We start from the raw sequence: 19,558 nt of genomic DNA, 5'->3' as shown, positions 1-19,558 counted from the left end.
AAGGTGCTGTAGGTGTAGACAAATTAGTTAGTGAAAGACTTTTAAGGAATTGCTTTGCATAGCTACAACATCCATTTCTTCACTGTGTGTCTATAATGTGTGAGGCAGAGGAGTTAGTAGGTACAAAAATAAGGCAGGACTGTATTAAGGAAAACGGAAATACGGCAAACACATGTTCTTAGAGGAATGGAGAAATGTGCTACATGGCCCATAAGTCCCACTGCCTTTGCGTTTATTTTCAGAGCCATTTCAAGGTCACTAGGAGTGTCTCCTAGTAGCATTAAGACGAGGCAGAAGTCAAAAATAGACAAGACACCAGTCAGTCACAGGACACACTCGCACTTCACACCCTTGTCAGCTTATATCAGGCCAGTGCTAGAATCTCCAAATTAACCAGCAAGCTGGGAAGGATTCATTAAAACAAACTCAATTCAGTTTATTCTTGTATAACATTCATCAGTAGACTTTATACCAATGTAGACATGTGGATCACAGCGGCCATACCACATGCACTTCAGGACAGGCTATCTACATGACGCTAAGTGTGTTTGGGCTCAGCCAATACTGGGATGGGAGACCATCTAGGAAAAATTTGGGTTGCTGCTGGAAAAGGTGTTGGTGAGGCAAGCAGGGGGCGCTTACCCTGTGGTCCGAACGTGGATTCCAATGCCCCAGTGCAGTGACAAGCATACTGTCCAGGACAAAATGGCACCGTCCTTTGGATGAGATGTAACACCGAGGTCCTGACTCTTTGTGGACCTTAAAGATCCCTGCGCGTCCTTTGTAAAGATAACCTGGCTAAATTGACCACTGTGACTTAGTCATTCTGGCCCCTAATCATCCCCCTTCTCTGATTTGCTTTCTCTCTCCACGTCACCAGCTAATAGGTAATGTGTGGCAAAAATGGCAGCCGTGGTGTCATCCAGGCGGATGCTGTACATTGGTGGAGGTTGAAATGGCTCCAAACTCACTATGAAAAGCGCTTTGAGTAGTGAGAAAATATAAAAGTAAAGAATTATTATTATTATTAACATGTAGCTCTTTTCAAAAAGTGACTGGCTTGGGAATCTAACAAGTATGCCTGGTACTAGGGGTCTGAGATTTTAGCCGCTATGCCACTGTGACCTTGAATACTACAGAAACTTCATATTTATGTGCAGTACTTAAGATTTCACTTCTAAGTATAAATACTTACATGCAGAAATTTTCTTTTTAGAATAATTAAATTTGAAGTGTGTGGCTGAACAGCCATAAAGATGTTTTTGCTCTTGTTCACAGTTCCACTCCAATTACAGCCGACACTTCATCAGTGCGAATGAGCAAGAAAGGCAGGAATGTGAGGTGTTCCAGAGGAATATGCGACGCCGGCTTGAGTCGTTCAAATCTACCAAACACAATGTCTACCCGACCAAAAGCAAGGCACGTCACAAAAGGGATAAAAGTCAAAAAAAGGCAAGTGTGCTTACTGTGGATTGCTGATTTCTCCAAAGAGCTAAGGCCTGCACACACAGGATATTTCAAATCTAGTACAAGGATTGTAAACACCTTGAAACAATAGGATGACGATGCTTTAAAAATGCACCTTCAGATTAAATGTCCCATACTGGGTTTGGTATCAACAGTATTTTATAAGGCTGACTTAGTATTGTACTCCGTAGTGTTTTGACAAGCGTCTTCTGACCAAAAGATTTGTGAAAGACATAATATTTATAATGAATAATGGCAAAATCTAATATATGAAGCAGAATGTTGGTTTGTTGAGTGTTTGTCTGCTCTGAAAATCCACTCCTTTGAACCCATCTCTGCAGAATTTTGCACAAATTCCCTGTTTGTACAGGGGAGCACCATATGATATGTTTCATTCTGAAATTGAATTGGTGCCCCCACCCTGGCAGGGCAGCCCTGCTAGTAAATAATAAAGCTTGAATGACTGAAGCCTTGGTATGATGAAATGATGACACATATATAGTGCATTCACTCAATGGGCAAATTATTAGGAACACTATACTAATACTGGACAGAGCCTGCTTTTGCTCTAAATGCAGCCTCACTTCTTCATGGCACCGATTCCACAAGATGCTGCTGATATTCCTTTGTGATTCTGGTCCGTGTTGATTAATGCAATTTGTGTCAGTGCTGTGAATCTCCTGTTCTACCGCATCCCAAAAGTGTTTTATCGGATTCAGATCCAGTGACTGGCTAGGCACTGAAGAACATTGAACTCATTGTCACGTTCATAAACCAGTTTGAGATGACTTTTCTTTATGATATGATGCATTAGCCATTAGAAGGTAAATGTTGGTCTTGAAGGGATGCACAAGCTCAGCAACAATACTCAAAATGTCCATGGCATTCAAATGATAAATGAGTGGTGTTAATGGGTTCAAATTGTTCCAAGAAAACATTCCCCACGCCATTACACCAACACTAGCCTGGACTGTTGACACAAGGCAGGTTAGGTGTATGGTTTTGTGCCGTTTACGCCTAATTCTGTCCCTACCATCTGTTTGCCTTAGCAGAAATTAAAGATTCATCAGACCAGGCAACATTTTTCTAGTCTTCAGTTATCCAATTTTGGATACTTGAACCTCAACTTTCTGTTCTTGGCTGATAGGAGTGGAACCTAATGTAGTCTTCTTCTGATGTAGCCCATCCTGCTCAAGTTTGGTGCATTCTGATAAGTTTTTCTGTTCATTACCATTGTACAGAGAGATTATCAGAGTCACTCTGGTCACTCTCTTCTGTCCTCTCTGATCAACAAGGTGTTACTGTCAAATCCCAGCAATTATAGAAATACTCAAACCAGCCTGCCTGACACCAACAGTCATGCCACAGTCAAAATCACTGAGATCACATTTTATCTTCAACTTGGTGGTGATGTGAACATTAATTGAAGCTCCTGACCTGTATGTGAATGATTTTATGAATTGTGCTGCTGCCATATGATTGGCTGATCATATAATTGCTTAGATAAGCAGGTGTACAAGCGTCTCTGATAATTTGCTCAGTGAGTGTGTATGCAAAAGGCAAATTCTCTCATATGCAACTAATGCAAAATATGGGTGGTCCCATTTTTAGTCAACATTTATATCTAGGAGTTGTGGGCCCATGACATAAACATTTCATGTGTTTACCAAAATGAATCCTACAGCCATTTACAATACATATTCAGGCACCCAAACTCACAAACAGTTCTTGTGTTTTGTTTCTTGTAGTTTTTTGTAGGCTGAAGAAATTCCATCACTGTTGTAACTGAGTCTCATTGACTGCTATGAGTTTTGCAGATGGCAGGATTCCTTCCTTTTCTCTGGAATTTTTCCACACCTTATTTTTTCTTTCTGTCCTCAACAGTGTTTCAGAGTCATGCACCGTGCTGCAAGCACCTAATTTCCTTTATATGTCAGTAATGTGAGTCAATGTGAATAGCAGGTTTCTCAGAGAGCAGTCAGCAATATGCCGTGATTAATGAACTGCACACTTCACTGGTGAAACAGGAGATTTCAGGAAAATTAGTCTGTCAGCTTAGGGACTGAAAGGCCCCATTTTGCCTGCTTTATGTGTTTCATTACAGTAGCTACATTTAGAGTTTCTGTAAAAGAATAAATGAGAGAAGAGGCAAAGTTCTACTGAATTACACAGTCAATAATTGTTTCTTGTATTTTTAATAAATCCCCATCCCATCTGAATTTGCAAATTTTTTTCATTGTTTGGTTTATAATTTGTTTTTTTTTTTTGTGCAATGGTCTTGACAGAAGACCACACAGAGTATGACTAGGAACAAAGCAGAGTTAAGAGTTGACCACTGACCAAAGAAATCAGGAAATCAGATTTTAATGCCAGCATCTCTATCATCCTCTGGAGCATGTCATAGTTAGATGTCCGAAACTCCAGGGTTTAGGGGGGCTTTTCTATACTGAAGACTTTACTGTCTGACTCAGAACTAGGAATTTAATAGAGCTCTGGACTGTACACATTCTAACTGCATGATGTAATCTTTTGTCACGAGAACATTGGAAATCCGTCATATTTAGCCCTTTGTAGACTAAAATTAGTGAGTATACCTAATGTGTAATTTCTTGGCCTAAAGCAAACTGGATTGTACTTTATATAGTGTGTTCACATTATATGTGCATTTAGCTTGCATGGTCTCAAGTTTGCCCTGACAAAACAAAGGAAAAAAAACATGTTGGATAACCAAATGAGTCAAAATCAAACCTCTCCCCAGTGACTCGCGCTTAGATAGGTTTTGGATTTATTTAATTCTCAGCAGCTCTGAAGAGCACCACTACACGGTCTTGGGAAGGTCCGTTTGTCATGAGATAGAATTTCTATAGTAAATGAATTTGGGAATTAGGCTGTATGAGTATGCACAGGAAACAAAAGTACATGTTCATATTGAATGCTCATGTCTGTATTGTTCATCTTAGTTTGCAACGGTTTACCACGAGCAGTCTAGGCATCAAGCCACCCTGCAGCAGACAGTTCCACATAAACTTTACCCCACCAGTCCTTAAAGAAGAAACACTCCATGCTCACTGGTTTCTTTGACACAAAGTTTAAAGTGGCCAGCTGTTTTTCACACTGAACAGACATTACGCTCTTCTTCCAAGAAGCCACACTCCGCATGTGCCCCTTTGTAGAAAGTGGTCTCAAGCAGCCAGCTGCCATGATATTTTTTTCCCGAAGTACTTTGATATTCCCAGATATTCCCATGAAAATTATGCAAAGCCAGCAACTTTGTCCTCCAGGGAGCCACACTTCACATACGTCATTTAGCTGTTTTTTCTTTTATAACAGCTGGAAGGGCACAGTTGGTCGACGTTCTTTCAATTCCATATCAGGATTCTCCATGAGCATCAAAAACATTTCCTGCTATTTGTCGTTATGTTAAATTATAAAGCATCATTTCTTGCTATTTGTCGTTATGTTAAATTATAAAGCAACATTTCTTTATGGGGTATCACTAACTCATCTGTGCCATATTTAGGGTCATTATCGGTCCTTGAGCACACCAATAATGGTGCATTACACTTTTTAAAAATATTTTTAATGACTTTAAGCTTTTCAGAATTGTGGCACTGGCAATGCCCAAAGGACACATGGAGTCCTGTGTAACAATTGGGCAGCCAGCTGGGCCATTCCATTTAATTTAACAAAAAAAAAAAACATTAGCCTGTAGGCTCAAGAAAACAAAATTCAACCAATCCAGCATTCCATGCAGCTTACAGTAGTAGCTCTACGCCGGGGTCTCATGTCTGGATCCAGACTGAGACACCACTCTCTGGTGATGCCTCTTTTTATTTTGTCCCAATCAGGAGAGATGGGGCCTTCTCCAGGCACTACGGGTGGGATTAGTCGTTGTCAGGGTTCCTCTGCAGGTTGAAGAGAGAGTGACAGCGCCTACTCTCAGTTCAGCGTGGTATCGCTTACCTTGCTTGAGCTTTAAGGTGCTCCCCAGGCACACGTGTGTGACACACATGAAGCAGTGAAAGATATTATAAGAGCAAAGAAAGCTAAGAAATACACTGTAGTTTTGTATTTTTACATTTTCAATGTTTCTTATTTACTTTTATGAATAATTACTAAATAACTAAAATACACATGCTTATTTTGTGATAGTGCAAGCTTATGGCAGAATATTCCATAACATTTATTGTAGGTGAAGCCCAACCCTGCATATATTGTGATTAGATGTGTGGCTACACAAGACAGAAAACCATCAGCTGTAAGTGTAACAAAACTTCATCAGGAAACTACAGTAATAACACGAGAGGAGTCAGCATGCATTTATTTAGTGGGTGTGCATTGGCCTCGGAGAGTAGTTGTGAACAGGGAAAGTGGGTATTTATGTAGGTTACATAGTAAGTCAAAGACTCTACTAGTATAGTGAAGTCAACCTGTGCAGCCTCAGAGACCTATGAGTGAAAGGGCATTAAGCAGCATTGTTAGTTGGGTAAAAAAGATTACCAACTCACCTCATTTTCTGAAACTGCTTTCCTGGTGAGGGTTGTGGTGACAACAGTCCAAGCAGTTCAGTCCGGACTTCCTGTCCCCACCTACAGATTCCAGGTCTTCTTGGGGAATTTGCAGGCATTCCCAAGCTGATTGAGAGATATGATCCCTGCAGCATGTCCTGGGTCTGTCACAGTGGGATGTGCTCAGAGCAGAGCAGCTGTAGGGGACACATCCTTATGATATACCCAAACCGTCTAAGTTGGCACCTCTCAATCCAGAGGAGTAGCAACTCTATTCTGATGATCTCCCAAATCACTGAAGTTTTCACCTTATCATTGAGTGTCAACTCAGCCACCCTGCAATGAAACATTATTTCTGCCGCTTCTACTCGCTGTCTTTCTTTCAGTCTTTACTCACAACTCATGACTATTGGTGAGTACAGAGATGGAAATGACCAATAAACTGAGAGTTTTCTCTTCAGACTCATCTCCTGCTTTTCAAACACAGACCAGTACAGCAGATTCAAAACAGTTGTTGCTGCTCCAATCCATTTATTGATCTCACATTCCCTTTTTCCATCACTTCTGAATGAGATCCTGAGATACTTGAACTCCTACAGTAAGGACACTTGTTCATCCCTTACCTGGCGAGAAAGAACCATGACAGCTGCTTCATACTAAGCAGTGAACAAATCATTATCATTATGTATAAAACCATATATTAAATAGAAGTTCATTGTTTGGTTAGGCAAAAACATTTTGATAGTGTCACATGCAACAGAAAGATTTGTAATGCAACATTATTCTTGCAGGAAGTTGATATTAGCCATTTTTAGATGAAAGCCAAAGAAGCAGGCTGATGGCCCTAAGTGTTTATTGTCTACAGTAAAGCAGCTTATATTTGCACGGCACTCTTTTCACAAGGTGGGGCTGAATGTAATCCCTTTGTTCTTTGGGTCATACTTGGAAATTACATTAAAGTGTGAAAGCTAAGTCTTCAGTAAGACAAAACAAAACTCTCAGTGTTACATGTTTAATAATGATAAAATTGTTCCTCCCTTCAAAACAGAAAAACAATGATGCAAATGACACCATTCCCAATGGCAAACCCAGAAGAAACATCAGCTGGCAAAATCCAGGTAAGACAAAGGAACAGGACAAATATTTTTTGTGGTATACATAATGTGGAGCAATATACTTTTACTTCTACCACTCAGTGTTTGTGTAATGAGTATAGCATCCCTCCTCTCCTTCCCTTCCTTCTCCTCCAACCATACTGACCATTCCTTATTACATCAAGAGAGACATTGCGAGCTGCGTTACTCCTGACTCCAAGAGTTCATCCTGGCAACCCCGTTGTCCTTACAGTCCCTAACTCCAAAGACACATAAAAAGGGAATGTCAATCCTGTAGAGGACTGACAGAATAAAGAAGAAGGCTGTGCACAATTAATGAAGTCTCCCTGCTGCCAAACATCATCATCTTCTAAATAGTTATTTCTGGGCATCTTTCCATTAATTAACAAAATGGCATTCATGCCAGAACATATTAACAATGGCACTCGTCCTAGGCAATTATCAAGTAAGTTGTATTTATATTCCATGTATACTATATATATATACTGTATATAAACATAATACCAGTCAAAAGTTTTAGAACACCTCAGTTTTTCCAGTCTTTTTAAAAATTTAATCAGTTGAAATACAATGAATGACCTAAAATAGTGAAAAGATAAGAGGTAAACTGCCAGAGGTTTAAATTTAAAGTTTAGGTTATCAAAAACTGGTCCTTCTTCAGAGAACAACAAGTAGGTCATAACAGATGTTCTGCAGCAATTAAAGTAAATTAAGCCTTGCAAGTTGAAGCAAACAATTTGCACAGGTGTCCCAACTTCTGTTGATTACTTAAAAACTCTCTGACTGTCTCAAAGCAAAATCGGAACAGACCATATTACTGAAGTACTACTTGAACAAAATTTCACTATAGAAAGTTGTAAAGCCAACTGATAATGGGAATACAACTGCAATTAACAAATATAATAAGACAGAATATTATTACTCTTTGACGTGTAAGCTTTCATTTAGAGAAACTGCAAAAAACAATCAATGTGTCACTGAGTACAGTGGTGTCCTACACAGTCTAAAGACATTTGGAAACTGGAAGAAACTCTGATAGGAAGAGATCTGGTAGACCCAAAGTCACAACCCAATCAGAAAACAAGTTTCTGAGGGTCACCAGCTTGCTTGATATGCGACTCCCAGCACAACAGCTTCAAGCACAGCTTAACAGTGCAGGTCGAAAAAAGCAAGTCTCAGTTTCTACTGTGAAGAGGAGACTTTGTGCTGCAGGTCTGACAGGGTGGGTGGCAGAAAGAAAGCCATTCCTTAATGGTCCAAATAGGGCTGTAAAATACCAGATGTGGACTCCTGCAAACTGGAAGAAAGTCTGATAGACCGATGAATCAAAATTTGAAATCTTCGGTTCATCACAGAGGGTGTTTGTAAGTTGATGAAAAGATGGTTCTTCAGTGTGTGACACCAACGGTCAAACATTGAGGAGGAAGTGTGATGGTCTTGGGGTTCTTTTGCTGAAGGCAGAGTTGGTGACTTGCACGGAGTGACTGGCATTCTGTATCAAAAGAGTTAAAATAGTTTGACTGTTATATCAGCAAGAGTTACTTTCTTGAATCAAAAATTGAATAAAATTGTGTACATTTAATGAGTCCTTCACTTATTTTTTGTTTCTATTTGCCATTATTAATTTGTTCTATGCCTTGATTTCATGAAACATTAAGACATTAAACTGCATGCATTTCCATTAAAACCGAGGTGTTCTAAAACTTTTGACCAGTAGTGTGCATATATATATATATATATATATATATATATATATATATATATATATATATATATATATATATATATATGTGCCTTCAACAATGAAATTGACAACACTTATATAGAAAATTAATGAACTGAGGTTTCTTTGACCAGGTGAAGATGCCCTCAGATAAATCTTGAATGTTTCCATTTATTTCTTTGTCAGCTCCTATTGCTGTGGAAATTGAATCTGAAGATGAAGGGAATGACAATTCAGAGACTGAGAAGGATGAAGGAATTACCTTTGTAGCTCGAGCTGCTGATGAGGTCTTTCAGGAGAGAAAACCATCAAGTAAGCTAAGCTAAATGACCTACACCATACCCTTTATAAAAACTAAATGGAACTCTCTCTTCCCCTTTGACTGGAAAATGTTACAATTTGATTTTTTCCAGCATGGTTGTAATCTTTTCAAATATTTTGTTTATTTAAGATTTGCATCAGTGAAAGGCAGTTTTATTCCTCTTTTTAATTCTGGTAGTGGTGCACCTTTAAAACACTTCTTGGTCACCAGTGAAAATGAGTTAAACACTGTAAAAGCAGTAAATAAACGCAACACAAAGATATTATAGCCATGCACTGAAGGTAAAAGAGATTTAAAACAAACAAAGGATTTTTTAATTAGGTAGAAATGTGGATCTTGAGTTTGAGTGCCCAGGCAGCAACCATGGTAAAAGTTGTTGAGTGGGCACATTAAGGGCAGGGGGGGATGACGATGTTAAGGCACTTCAGCCATACAAATGTTTGTATAGGTAAACAGTTTGGTTAGAGTAATTTCCACTTGTTTTATGTAGATAGTGCGGTCTCAAAAATGTTTTAGAAAAAGACCGAGAGTTCAGTTTAGTTCTGCATGCTAAACAGTTAAATGGCCTTGGTATGCAGCAATTTGGGATTTGGCCTTTGTTTACACCAAAGGACTGAGAAAACAATTGCAGTATTTATTCTGATGTTTTCTCACAGTGTTAATGCTTTATGTCTGCATACAACTTGCATCTAATCTCTACATTAACACATATCATGTTCAGAAATGACAACCATGCACAGATGAATCACAGCCAAGTTGTGTGACATCTTATTTTGGCCAGGTAACATGGCAAATCAACTGATGTAAAAGGGCCCAGCAGTACAGAAGGCTTAACACACTGATTGGCTGTAGCCCCTTTTCATCATGCCAATAAACATTTGCTCAACTGCTGATTTTTTTCAGGTGTACCATCTAATCTTACTTGCACAGTGCCATCCACTTGAAGTCAAGCGGTCAAACAGGACATCTAACTCTCTACTGACCTCTATTGTCATTCATCTTTGTCATTTTAACATTAAAAATACAACCTAAGATAAATATTACAAGTATGGATCTCAGTTCAGATCCAAGGATATGTGTTTATTTACCTATTTAAACAGTAGACAGATAATGTCTACATATTGGATTTGGGCCCAACAGCACTGGGCGGTATAAACATAACCTTAGAAATACATCTCTCAGTATTACAAATACTTTGGGTATTTTAATCTTTGTAAAAATGTATTTTAACAGAGCATCTTTTTTATCACATGACCCTACCTAAACTATAATACATCAGGCAAAGTGATGCTTCATGATTTTTATAGTATTTTGGGGAGAGAGAAGTAGGTTACAAGTCCAAGTCTGCTGTGTTTCTTTTAATTTCTTTAGATAAATGTTTCTTTTTTAAATGTAGTCATTTCATAATAGTAAGAGATCAATTTGTTTGATATAGAGAGATGCTTAGTCTTTCTTATTCTTAGCTGAACTTAGGTTCATGACTGCAAATGTTATCCAGACTTTAAGTTCTTTATTCAGCCTCATTTACAGGATAATTCAGATTTGCATTTTCTTATTTTGGAGTTCTGAATTTGTAAAAAGGTACAGACAATACCTTGTGCTAAAAGTATTTTTTTAAGTTAAAAACAAAAATGGCAGAGATTTTTGAATCTTTAATCTTACCTTCACTTCAGTGATCTTTAAATGGCACACAAGGCCATGTGATGATGAAGCCTGCACTTGTGAGCCCGCTTAAGTAACAGAACCTTAAGGTACCTGTATAATGAATGCATGAGTCCATTTAGCATCTTTTTAATTAGGAACATCACATATGTATATTGACTCTGTGACCTAAGGACATTTACTCTCGTAATACTATGTATGTTCAGCTCCACCTATCACACAGTCTCTATATTCTGTCTGACAGTATTATTTTCTGAAAAACCAATAAAATAATTTCTTAAATTTTAACTTAACAGCTTCTGAATTATAGCTGGATACCAGTTGAGAAAACGTGTCTCAAAAATCTTAGTCCCTGGATAAAAGGGGAATGTTTTCAAATCTGTTGCCAAGGTTGATTGTTTTTAATCTTATGGAATGTATTCTTAATTACTTCTGACCCCAGTGAATTTGGTCAGATCCAGAAATAATAACATTGCTGTTAAGATTTTCAAACAAAGGGTTTTTCTTACAGTCAGTAGCCAGATACCCAATAATGAAGAGCTGGAAAAAGTGCCTCCTTGGAAATTTGAGAGTGGCCAGCCACTTCCCTCTCTGAGCGCAAAAGTACCCCGGCCGAGTCTGGTTTTTGTGAACAAGATCTCATCAACAGAATCCAACGAGTCCCCAGAGATCAGCCATCCACCACAGCAAACCATTTAACAGTAAAGACAATGAGATTTGTTCTGGGTTTGGTTTTTTCCTCTTTTTAAATATATATATATAATATATATATATATATATATTTGTCTTACAGTCAAATCAGGTTTATTCTGACCACTTGTTGGGAAGTTAAAGTAGTTCTATGTCAAAAATGCAATTTTTGCTCAGTTAATTCTGATTCTTATTATTCTAATGAACTTAATGACACCACCAGCCAGAGTCAGATTTTGTTTTATATCTTGTAATCAAATATATAACTCTATAATGCCTTACAAAAGTACTCTCGGTCCTTCAAAGTTTTGCAGTTTTTCTGAATTATTCAAGTTAGTTTCCTAACAAAGCATAACATAATATTCTCAAACCTACTTAATCCAAGTGAATGGAGAACAGAGTCTATCTGGGCATCACTGGGTACAATGCAAGAAGAGTCACCAGTTCAATGCAGAGTGTCCATATATTCTCACTCAAAACCTGCACATTTTTCATAAGTGACATCAATTATTTAGTTATTTGTCAGCAAATACTATATACTGAAGAAAACAAAAATGAAATAAGAATTCAGTATCCTTGCATTAATATTTGGTAGAGGCATATTTCACAGCTTTGGATTTTTTTTGGGCATCCACCAAACTGCCCAAATGTTTTGGGAACATCTGAAATCATTACTTTGATTTGCGCTATTCAAGAACATTCACCTTTTTATTCTTGAGCGAACATATTCAGCTTTAGATTGCTTCAGTATTTCAGTAGACTTGGAGAGGTTTTTGCAGTGTCTGTATGTACTTTGCCATTTTCATTTTTGATATGTTTGTGAGTGCTGCAGGATGCAGTGACAACTGTGTTTCACTTCAAAGCAAACACCACACTGGAATGTCTCAATAATAAAAAAGGTAACTAAATTGATAAAACACAGGTTATATGACTAGATGTTCACTTCCTATTTTGTCATCAGAAGTAGTTAAATTATTTTGTCAGTTCTTCAACACTGTTAAAGCAACATAAGATACTCATTCACCTTATAATCTCTATAGAAATGACTCCGCAATTGTGGACGAATATTAGGTTGCTTTTGGTAGCATCCTAGATGCAGAGTACTACTTTTTCTTCTTAAAAGTTATTTCTGAAAGGAAAGTTTGAATAAATGCCCAGATTAAGGGAGCAGCAAAAAAAAGCCAACTGTTTAATGAGCATCTAAGATTTCAACATGGACCTGAGATGAACAAAGTAAACAGCTGAAAATGCATTTTCCCCTGAAATGTCATATACTAAACCTTCAATTGATATTCTGCAGCAGCGCCCATGTCCCAGTGAACAGATGGGTGCTTCAGACACGTAGTTAGAACTTCAAAGGGTGTTACACTCAATTACTGTACCCCACTGCAATGGATTTATTTCAAAGAGAATGAAACGTTTTACCCGCACTTATTGTGTGTCATTAGGCTATGAGTTGTGAGTCATAAAAGATTTGTTTTAAAATTAAAAAAAAAATACTGGTCGTGATTTGAGTTGGCATAACCTTAACATGAAGAATACTGGATGAGCTAATTGTTTATGGAACAAGGACTAAATGAGTTAACAATACAACTGAGGAGATGTTTAATATTTTAAAAGCAAGTAGTGCACGTGGCCTTTAATAGAAATGATACAAATATGGATTTTATTTAAGAATAAGCACTGCACAAGTGGACAATTTTGAGAAAATAACTTCTGCATGACTGTGGCCAGTCATATAAAATGGTTTGACTGTAACATTATTTTTCTTTTGTTATTTTATTTGCAGTTTCCCACTTCAACCCTCTTCTTCCTGGTGTTCTGGGACCTGGTCTGTTCTCCCTGTGATCACTTTTTCCTTCCATGTTGCATCCTTTGAAAGAAATGATGCTTAAACTAAAAAAACAAAATTTAGTTTTGGGGTAATTACAGTAATCTGAGTAACTTAAAGGTGTCTAGATTTCAGTTTTTTTTTTTTTTTTGCACTTCATTAATTTCATTTATCATTTTGGCTTTCATGCTTAATGAGAATTAGTAGGTCCAGTTTGTAATTATTTTTTCATTTACCAATGAGTAGTCAATAGATGTTTAATTATTTCATTATTTTATTTAATATATTCTTATATTCTTTTTTGTTTTACACATGAAATGTAAGTATGGCCGTAATCTAATCACCCGGCACTGTCAACAAACTGCAATTCTTTACATCATCATTGAGCAAATTAGAATAGCTCACTCAAAAATAAACTACCCAAGGTAACAGTTCATTTGATAGCATACTCCTGCAAAGTAAACAGCTCAAGAAAGGAGATAAAAACACATTAATATATATTACTCACCTGTGAAAATGACAAAACAGACTGTTTATTTAATGTTTTCTGGAGTTACAGTCTCCCTCAGCACAGACAAAGGGGGTTAATAGTGCTCCGTTGTTGATTATGAGATTGGCAGATATCCAATTTTGAAGAACGTGCCATCCCCATCTTGCTGTTCACATTCTTGAAGGCTGACTGCTGTGATGAAAGATGCTCGGGAATCCAAGTGAAAAACTGCATTCCCAGGGCAGGCCTCAAGGATCGGGCAAAATTTTAGTTAGTGGGTAGAATACTGATTTTGGGAGTCATTCTTAAAATCAGTTGTAAAAGAAAGGTCTGTCAAAAAAACGTAAAAAAAAGAAATTCTGGGTATTCTGACAGTATTGCAGAGAAGCAAACAAATGGCACTAGTGCAAAGAGACAGAGATCTTGATCTACTTCTTCTTCTTTCGGCTGCTCCCATTAGGGGTTGCCACAGCGGATCATCTTTTTCCATAAGAGATCTTGATCTACTATTAAGCAATATTTGTGCCGTGACTTAATCCTACAATCAATTCAATGTTATTTAAAATACAAATTCCTTGAGTCAGAAGTGTACTGTCAAGGATGGATTTTTGCTTTGATTAAAAAAAAATCAAATCCCAATGTCTATCCAGTGTGTACTATTTTGATTTAAAAGTCAAGTATTATCCATGTATAATTTCGAAAAAATGAATCAGTAGTATCACTATAATATTGCATTATTTTTTTTTAATTCCCAGTATCAGCACTATGCTACTGAGGTATAACGAAATTCCAGAATAAATCTAATATAATTTCATTTCCATCCTTTTTCTGAAACTTCTCACAGGGATCCAAAGCTTTGCCTGTCAGCATTAGGCAGGATCCAGCCCTGGGTAGGATGCTGCACTGTTGAAGAGTACACCAACAATTCTTCATACTGTATCAATTTAAAGTTAATAAAAACCTGCATGTCTTTGGGATGTGAGAGGAAATTTAACTAACTGGATATGGGCAGAATGTGCAAACTTTCCACTAGCAGTAATTAAATCAGAAATGCAAATCTGCTCCCATAAAAGTGATGCCCCAACACACTGTACCAATAGTGTTAGGCTAAGGTAGCGACAACCTTGGCCCTCATATGCCCACACTTAGGCTATGTCCACACTACTAGGTTTTCATTTGAAAACAGCATTTTTAATTGAAAACAATCTCAGTCCACCATAGCATTTTCACATCATTTACGAAAGCATCTCCATCCACACTAAAATGACTTAAAACACATATGACGTAGACGTTCACCAACACTGGGCGTGCACACATCAGTACAAAAATCCTTGAAGGAGTGGCCATGAGATATTTCACAAAATGTAGCAAATGGTAAATTACATATCTTTGTGGCGTGAATGCAGCATTCAAGTTGTACAGAATGCAGTTTATATGCATACAGGTTAGCAACACAACACGCACCATGGAAAGCTACTCTTCAATGTCCACTATGTTGAAATATGGTTTTCCTCTGTGAAGAGTGACCACTTGGAATGAGATGTTGTAATGACCAAGTAATAATCACAAATAACTCGGAACACAATTAGAATCTGTATTTTCGCAGTTCGAGTTTTCACCTGTCCACTTCACAATGCTGAGGGTACATTTTCAGAAGTATACAGCACTGGAGAACATTTTAAGATGTCTCCATTTTCAGGGGTTGAAAATGCTGGGGTAGTGTGGACGATTAGCAAAAATAGAGGCTAATGTTTCCATATTGAAGAAGTTTGTGCAGGAGCTTTTTTTTACCATTCCAATTTGCAGTGATCAGTTAGTCTACCATACATATCTTTGGGGTGTAGATGGAAAAGATCTTCATAAATATGGGGAGATTGAGCCAACATCACATATACAGTTGCTTGGGTTGGGATTTAAAACTGGAGTTCAAAGCTGTGAGGCTGCAATACTAACCACTGTATTACCACGGCTTCTGTATTTCAAATTAATTCAGTATTATCTTATAATGCCAAAATCTCTCTTAATTAGTACAGTATTATGCGCTTATGAGAACTTAGTATTATCATTTGTGAAAATATCAGTATCACTTCAGGAGATGTAAGCGTCATATTTATTTCAAATCCTCATATAGATAAACAGCAGTCCCCTTTTCAGCTGTATAGGGAGTGGATGCAGTTGAATGGTACCTCTGTAGCTGATGTGAAGTTTATGCTTTGAAATTTTATTTAATATTGGTATATTCTTTTCCTTCTATCCTTATAGATCTTGCTGTCTCACATATGACACCTGATGTAGCTCTGGACTGTATTGTTCTATATGTCTGTCTCCAGTTGATAACACTACCCTGTCTCGCATGCTTTAAAACTCCTTCTCTACTAACTATGACTAATCCCATCTTGCATTGAAGTGACCATTTCTTGACAATCTTGGATCTTCTTTCCTCCAACTATAGGTAACCTAGATGTATGCCAGAGCCCATGTGTCATTCCCCCATCACCGACATGTGCAGAGAAGGAGCTGCCTTGGAAAGGTCGGCAAGGTGACTTACCTGCCTGTGTTTCCTCTGAGACAACCAAGATCGTGCCTCTTGATATGCAGCAAGCATGGAACCAAAGCATCTCCTCACTGGAAAGCCTGGCATCGCCACCCATCACTGAGATTCAACTGCAGCCCACCCTGGCAGAGCTAGATGAATTTCCTTCCCCCGGACCAACCCCTCTCCACCTAGCCCGGTTTCAGTTTCCTGATAGCACTTTGACTACCCAACAGAACAGCGATGATGAAAGTCCGGACTCCATCCAGCAGCAAGAGCTGCAGCCTCTTGTGTCCTATGAAAGACCCTCCTGGCTGGGCCAGTCGGCCAGCTCTGCTGGCACCCGGTGGCCCGTTCAATTTAACAGGGCCAGTAGAGTTTCTCTCCTCAAAAATTTGGTTTCTGGCTCAACAAGTAATCTCGGTGGACAGTCGTCCAGTAGCCAGACAGATCTTTAATTAAAGGACCATTGTTTATTCTATGGTACTTAAACTGAGCACTTTAACAAAACAAAGATTTTGGATTTTTTCTTTACACATTCTTTTTAATACTTTATGTGGATTTTCTAAAATTATTTTTATTGATGAATATGACACAAATCCAAAGTTATATTTAAGACAAGGTGTGTTTGTTGTTAAGGCAAATAGGACGAGCACAAAAAAACCTACATACAAGGATTTATTTCATTGCACATTAAAGATAACAACTGTTAAGTTATTATCTTGTTCATAATGAATACACTTCATAAATTCAGTACTATCCTTATAATTATTTGTTTTTTTGTCTATTTTGGTAGATATCATTAACAGACTTACAATTAGGCTTTTGTGTTTCATGTCACTGTTTGACAAATATATAGAAATATATAAATGGATAATAATGATGCACTTTGAAAATGAAAGCTTGGTGCCTTCTTTCATGCACCTGGTCCATAATGTGCATGCTGCTAGGACATAAATGCCATTTTTCAATAACTAATTTTAAAAATGATATTTAATATTATTCTATCTGTATACATACACACATGTACATATAATTTCCATGCCTCAATAGACTGGTGCCTTTTATATATTCTGACATTTGTTAAAATTTCTTTAATCTTCAAATCGCTGTCTGAATTAAATACGACCTACAGTACTAAAGTCCTAATGGACTATTAGAATTTTGATTTAGACAAATTACTCATTAGCAATGATCATGATCTACCCAAACATGGTCCTTTCAACTGATTCACAGATTTCCCTTCAGGTGTGGCTAGTATTTATTTTATTTGGCTATGAGCCACAAGTATTGTCTTAAAGTTTCGTCTTTAAGCCTCTGATATTTTGACCTGTCTACCCTGACATTTTGTGAGCATAAAAAAGATTTTTAAATATAGCTGCTATGTCACTGTAGTTATTGATTATTAAATCAGGTATTTTGATAAGTTAATTTTCACTACTTTAAATTTGTGATCATTTTCTGCCATAAGTAAAAAGTTTAGACATTACCTTTTCAGACAAGTAATCAAAAAGGCTAAATTAAATTAAAGCTCAACCAGAAATGCAATCCGTTTTATGTGAGCACAAACCACTTTAAAGTGGTTCAATATAAGATCAATATAACAAAAAATGTGTTAAATATCTCTCCACCCGTTCATTTTCTGAACCCACTTTTAAACCCACCTTTAAAAAAAATCAGGTTTCAGTGCAACTAGAAAAACCATAATATTAAGTATTATTGTTTGACTGTGGCAGTTTCATAATTCAGTATAGAATAGGTGGGTTTTTAGGGAGGTTTTTTTCAAGGATGGGGTTGAATTTGTAGAAACCTCTCAGAAGAATATAAAACAAAGGTTAAGAAACTGGATGCCACAAAGTTTAATGACTCTTTGCCAAAAGTAGTGAAGTAAAGCTTTGGATTTTTCATAATGTGTGCTTTAGGTATCTCTTTCTTGCCTATCATACTGTTTTCAGATAGAAATAACAGTACAGAAATGTATTTGGAAGTCTTGTTGGTGAGTGGAAGTGTCTGTAAGATGATTTCAGAATGGGCACAAGGCCAGAAACACTGGGCTAGTTGATGGATCGTGGTTTGTGATTTGTATCAACACTAACACTGACTAGCAGCATTCTGTATCAGGGGTACCTGCTGCATCTGTCTGTGAGATAAGTGGCTGGTGGATTATTCAATGGCCTTGGTACTGAAAGGCTGAGGCCGGATTAGTGCACCAAAAATGTTTTTCTCAATATGAGGATTCGTTTATTCCCTTTTGGTTCCCAGATATTCCAGTACAATCTCAGCTATTACAAGTACCTATCTCCTGACAAAGCCAAAAAGCACCAATGGTATCCTTCAATCCATCCATTTTTGACTTGCATAATCCAATTAAGAATTACAGGGGGTTGGAACCCTTTCCACTAGTATCAGATGTAAAGCAGGAACCCACCACAGGTGTGATGCCAGCCTGTTACAGGCTACACACACATACATACCCATATTTATGCAAATAGGTCAACTTAGAATTGCCAATAAACTTAGCAGCATGTCTTTGTGATTTTCGGGGAAATCTGGACAACCCAGAAAAAATGCCAAACAAGCACAGAAAGGACATGTTAACAAAGAAGAGGCCTCTATCTCTGTCTTTATATATATATATATATATATATACAGTAGAGTCTCACTTATCCTACCTTCGCTTATCCCAAATTCCGTATTATCCGACATCCCACCGCAAAAAAAAATAAACAAACAAAAAAAAACCATCAATCGGCAACAAGAACTTAGCGTAGTCTATTTTTTGTTGCTCCCGAATCTGCCGCAGCTAATTACAGTGGAACCTTGGTTTGCAAGCATATTTCGTTGGACACCAGCTGTCCAAAAAACACACACTTTTATTACTTATCGAAGTACAACACCACACAATGTTCTATCCAACCAAATAGTCAGCCCCTTTTATACTGTTCTGGATATGCTCCAGGTGTTTCGTGACTCTCTTCCGGTGGCACTTCCTAGTGTGGTAGAAGTGCCGCATGAGCACCTGAAAACACTCTGGGTGTGTCTGGAATCTCTTCCGGCAGCACTTCCGGGTGTGGTGGAAGTGCTGCAATCCTAAGCTGTATAATCGTCTGGGCACCCCCTGGCGGTGGCCACAAACAGGCCCCAATGCACACCAGGGCGGCTGCCCTATCATGGTCCAGGAGAGGTATTGTCTCTCTCTCAGTCCTTTCAGGCATCC

At 37.8% G+C, this 19,558-nt stretch overlaps 1 protein-coding gene across 2 annotated transcripts in view; it reads left to right on the top strand.

The window, feature by feature from the left end:
* slc9a5 (solute carrier family 9 member A5) overlaps positions 1–19,039 on the top strand; it is a 159,446-nt gene extending 140,407 nt beyond the window's left edge. Inside the window, exons 13-17 of one of the 2 annotated variants that reach the window (XM_039762958.1) lie at positions 1,279–1,452; positions 7,024–7,093; positions 9,000–9,125; positions 11,309–11,498; positions 16,261–16,348. In XM_039762958.1, coding sequence (XP_039618892.1) covers positions 1,279–1,452; positions 7,024–7,093; positions 9,000–9,125; positions 11,309–11,496 — 558 coding nt within the window. In that variant the 3' untranslated portion in view covers positions 11,497–11,498; positions 16,261–16,348. Of the gene's footprint in view, positions 1–1,278; positions 1,453–7,023; positions 7,094–8,999; positions 9,126–11,308; positions 11,499–16,260 lie in introns of both variants that reach the window. The other variant, XM_039762957.1, reaches the window with a different exon arrangement.
* Positions 19,040–19,558: the final 519 nt, after the last annotated feature.

This window comes from Polypterus senegalus, chromosome 9, assembly GCF_016835505.1.
Source record: "Polypterus senegalus isolate Bchr_013 chromosome 9, ASM1683550v1, whole genome shotgun sequence".
NCBI classification, from domain to species: Eukaryota; Metazoa; Chordata; class Cladistia; order Polypteriformes; family Polypteridae; genus Polypterus; species Polypterus senegalus.
This window is presented reverse-complemented; position numbering and strand designations above follow the sequence as displayed.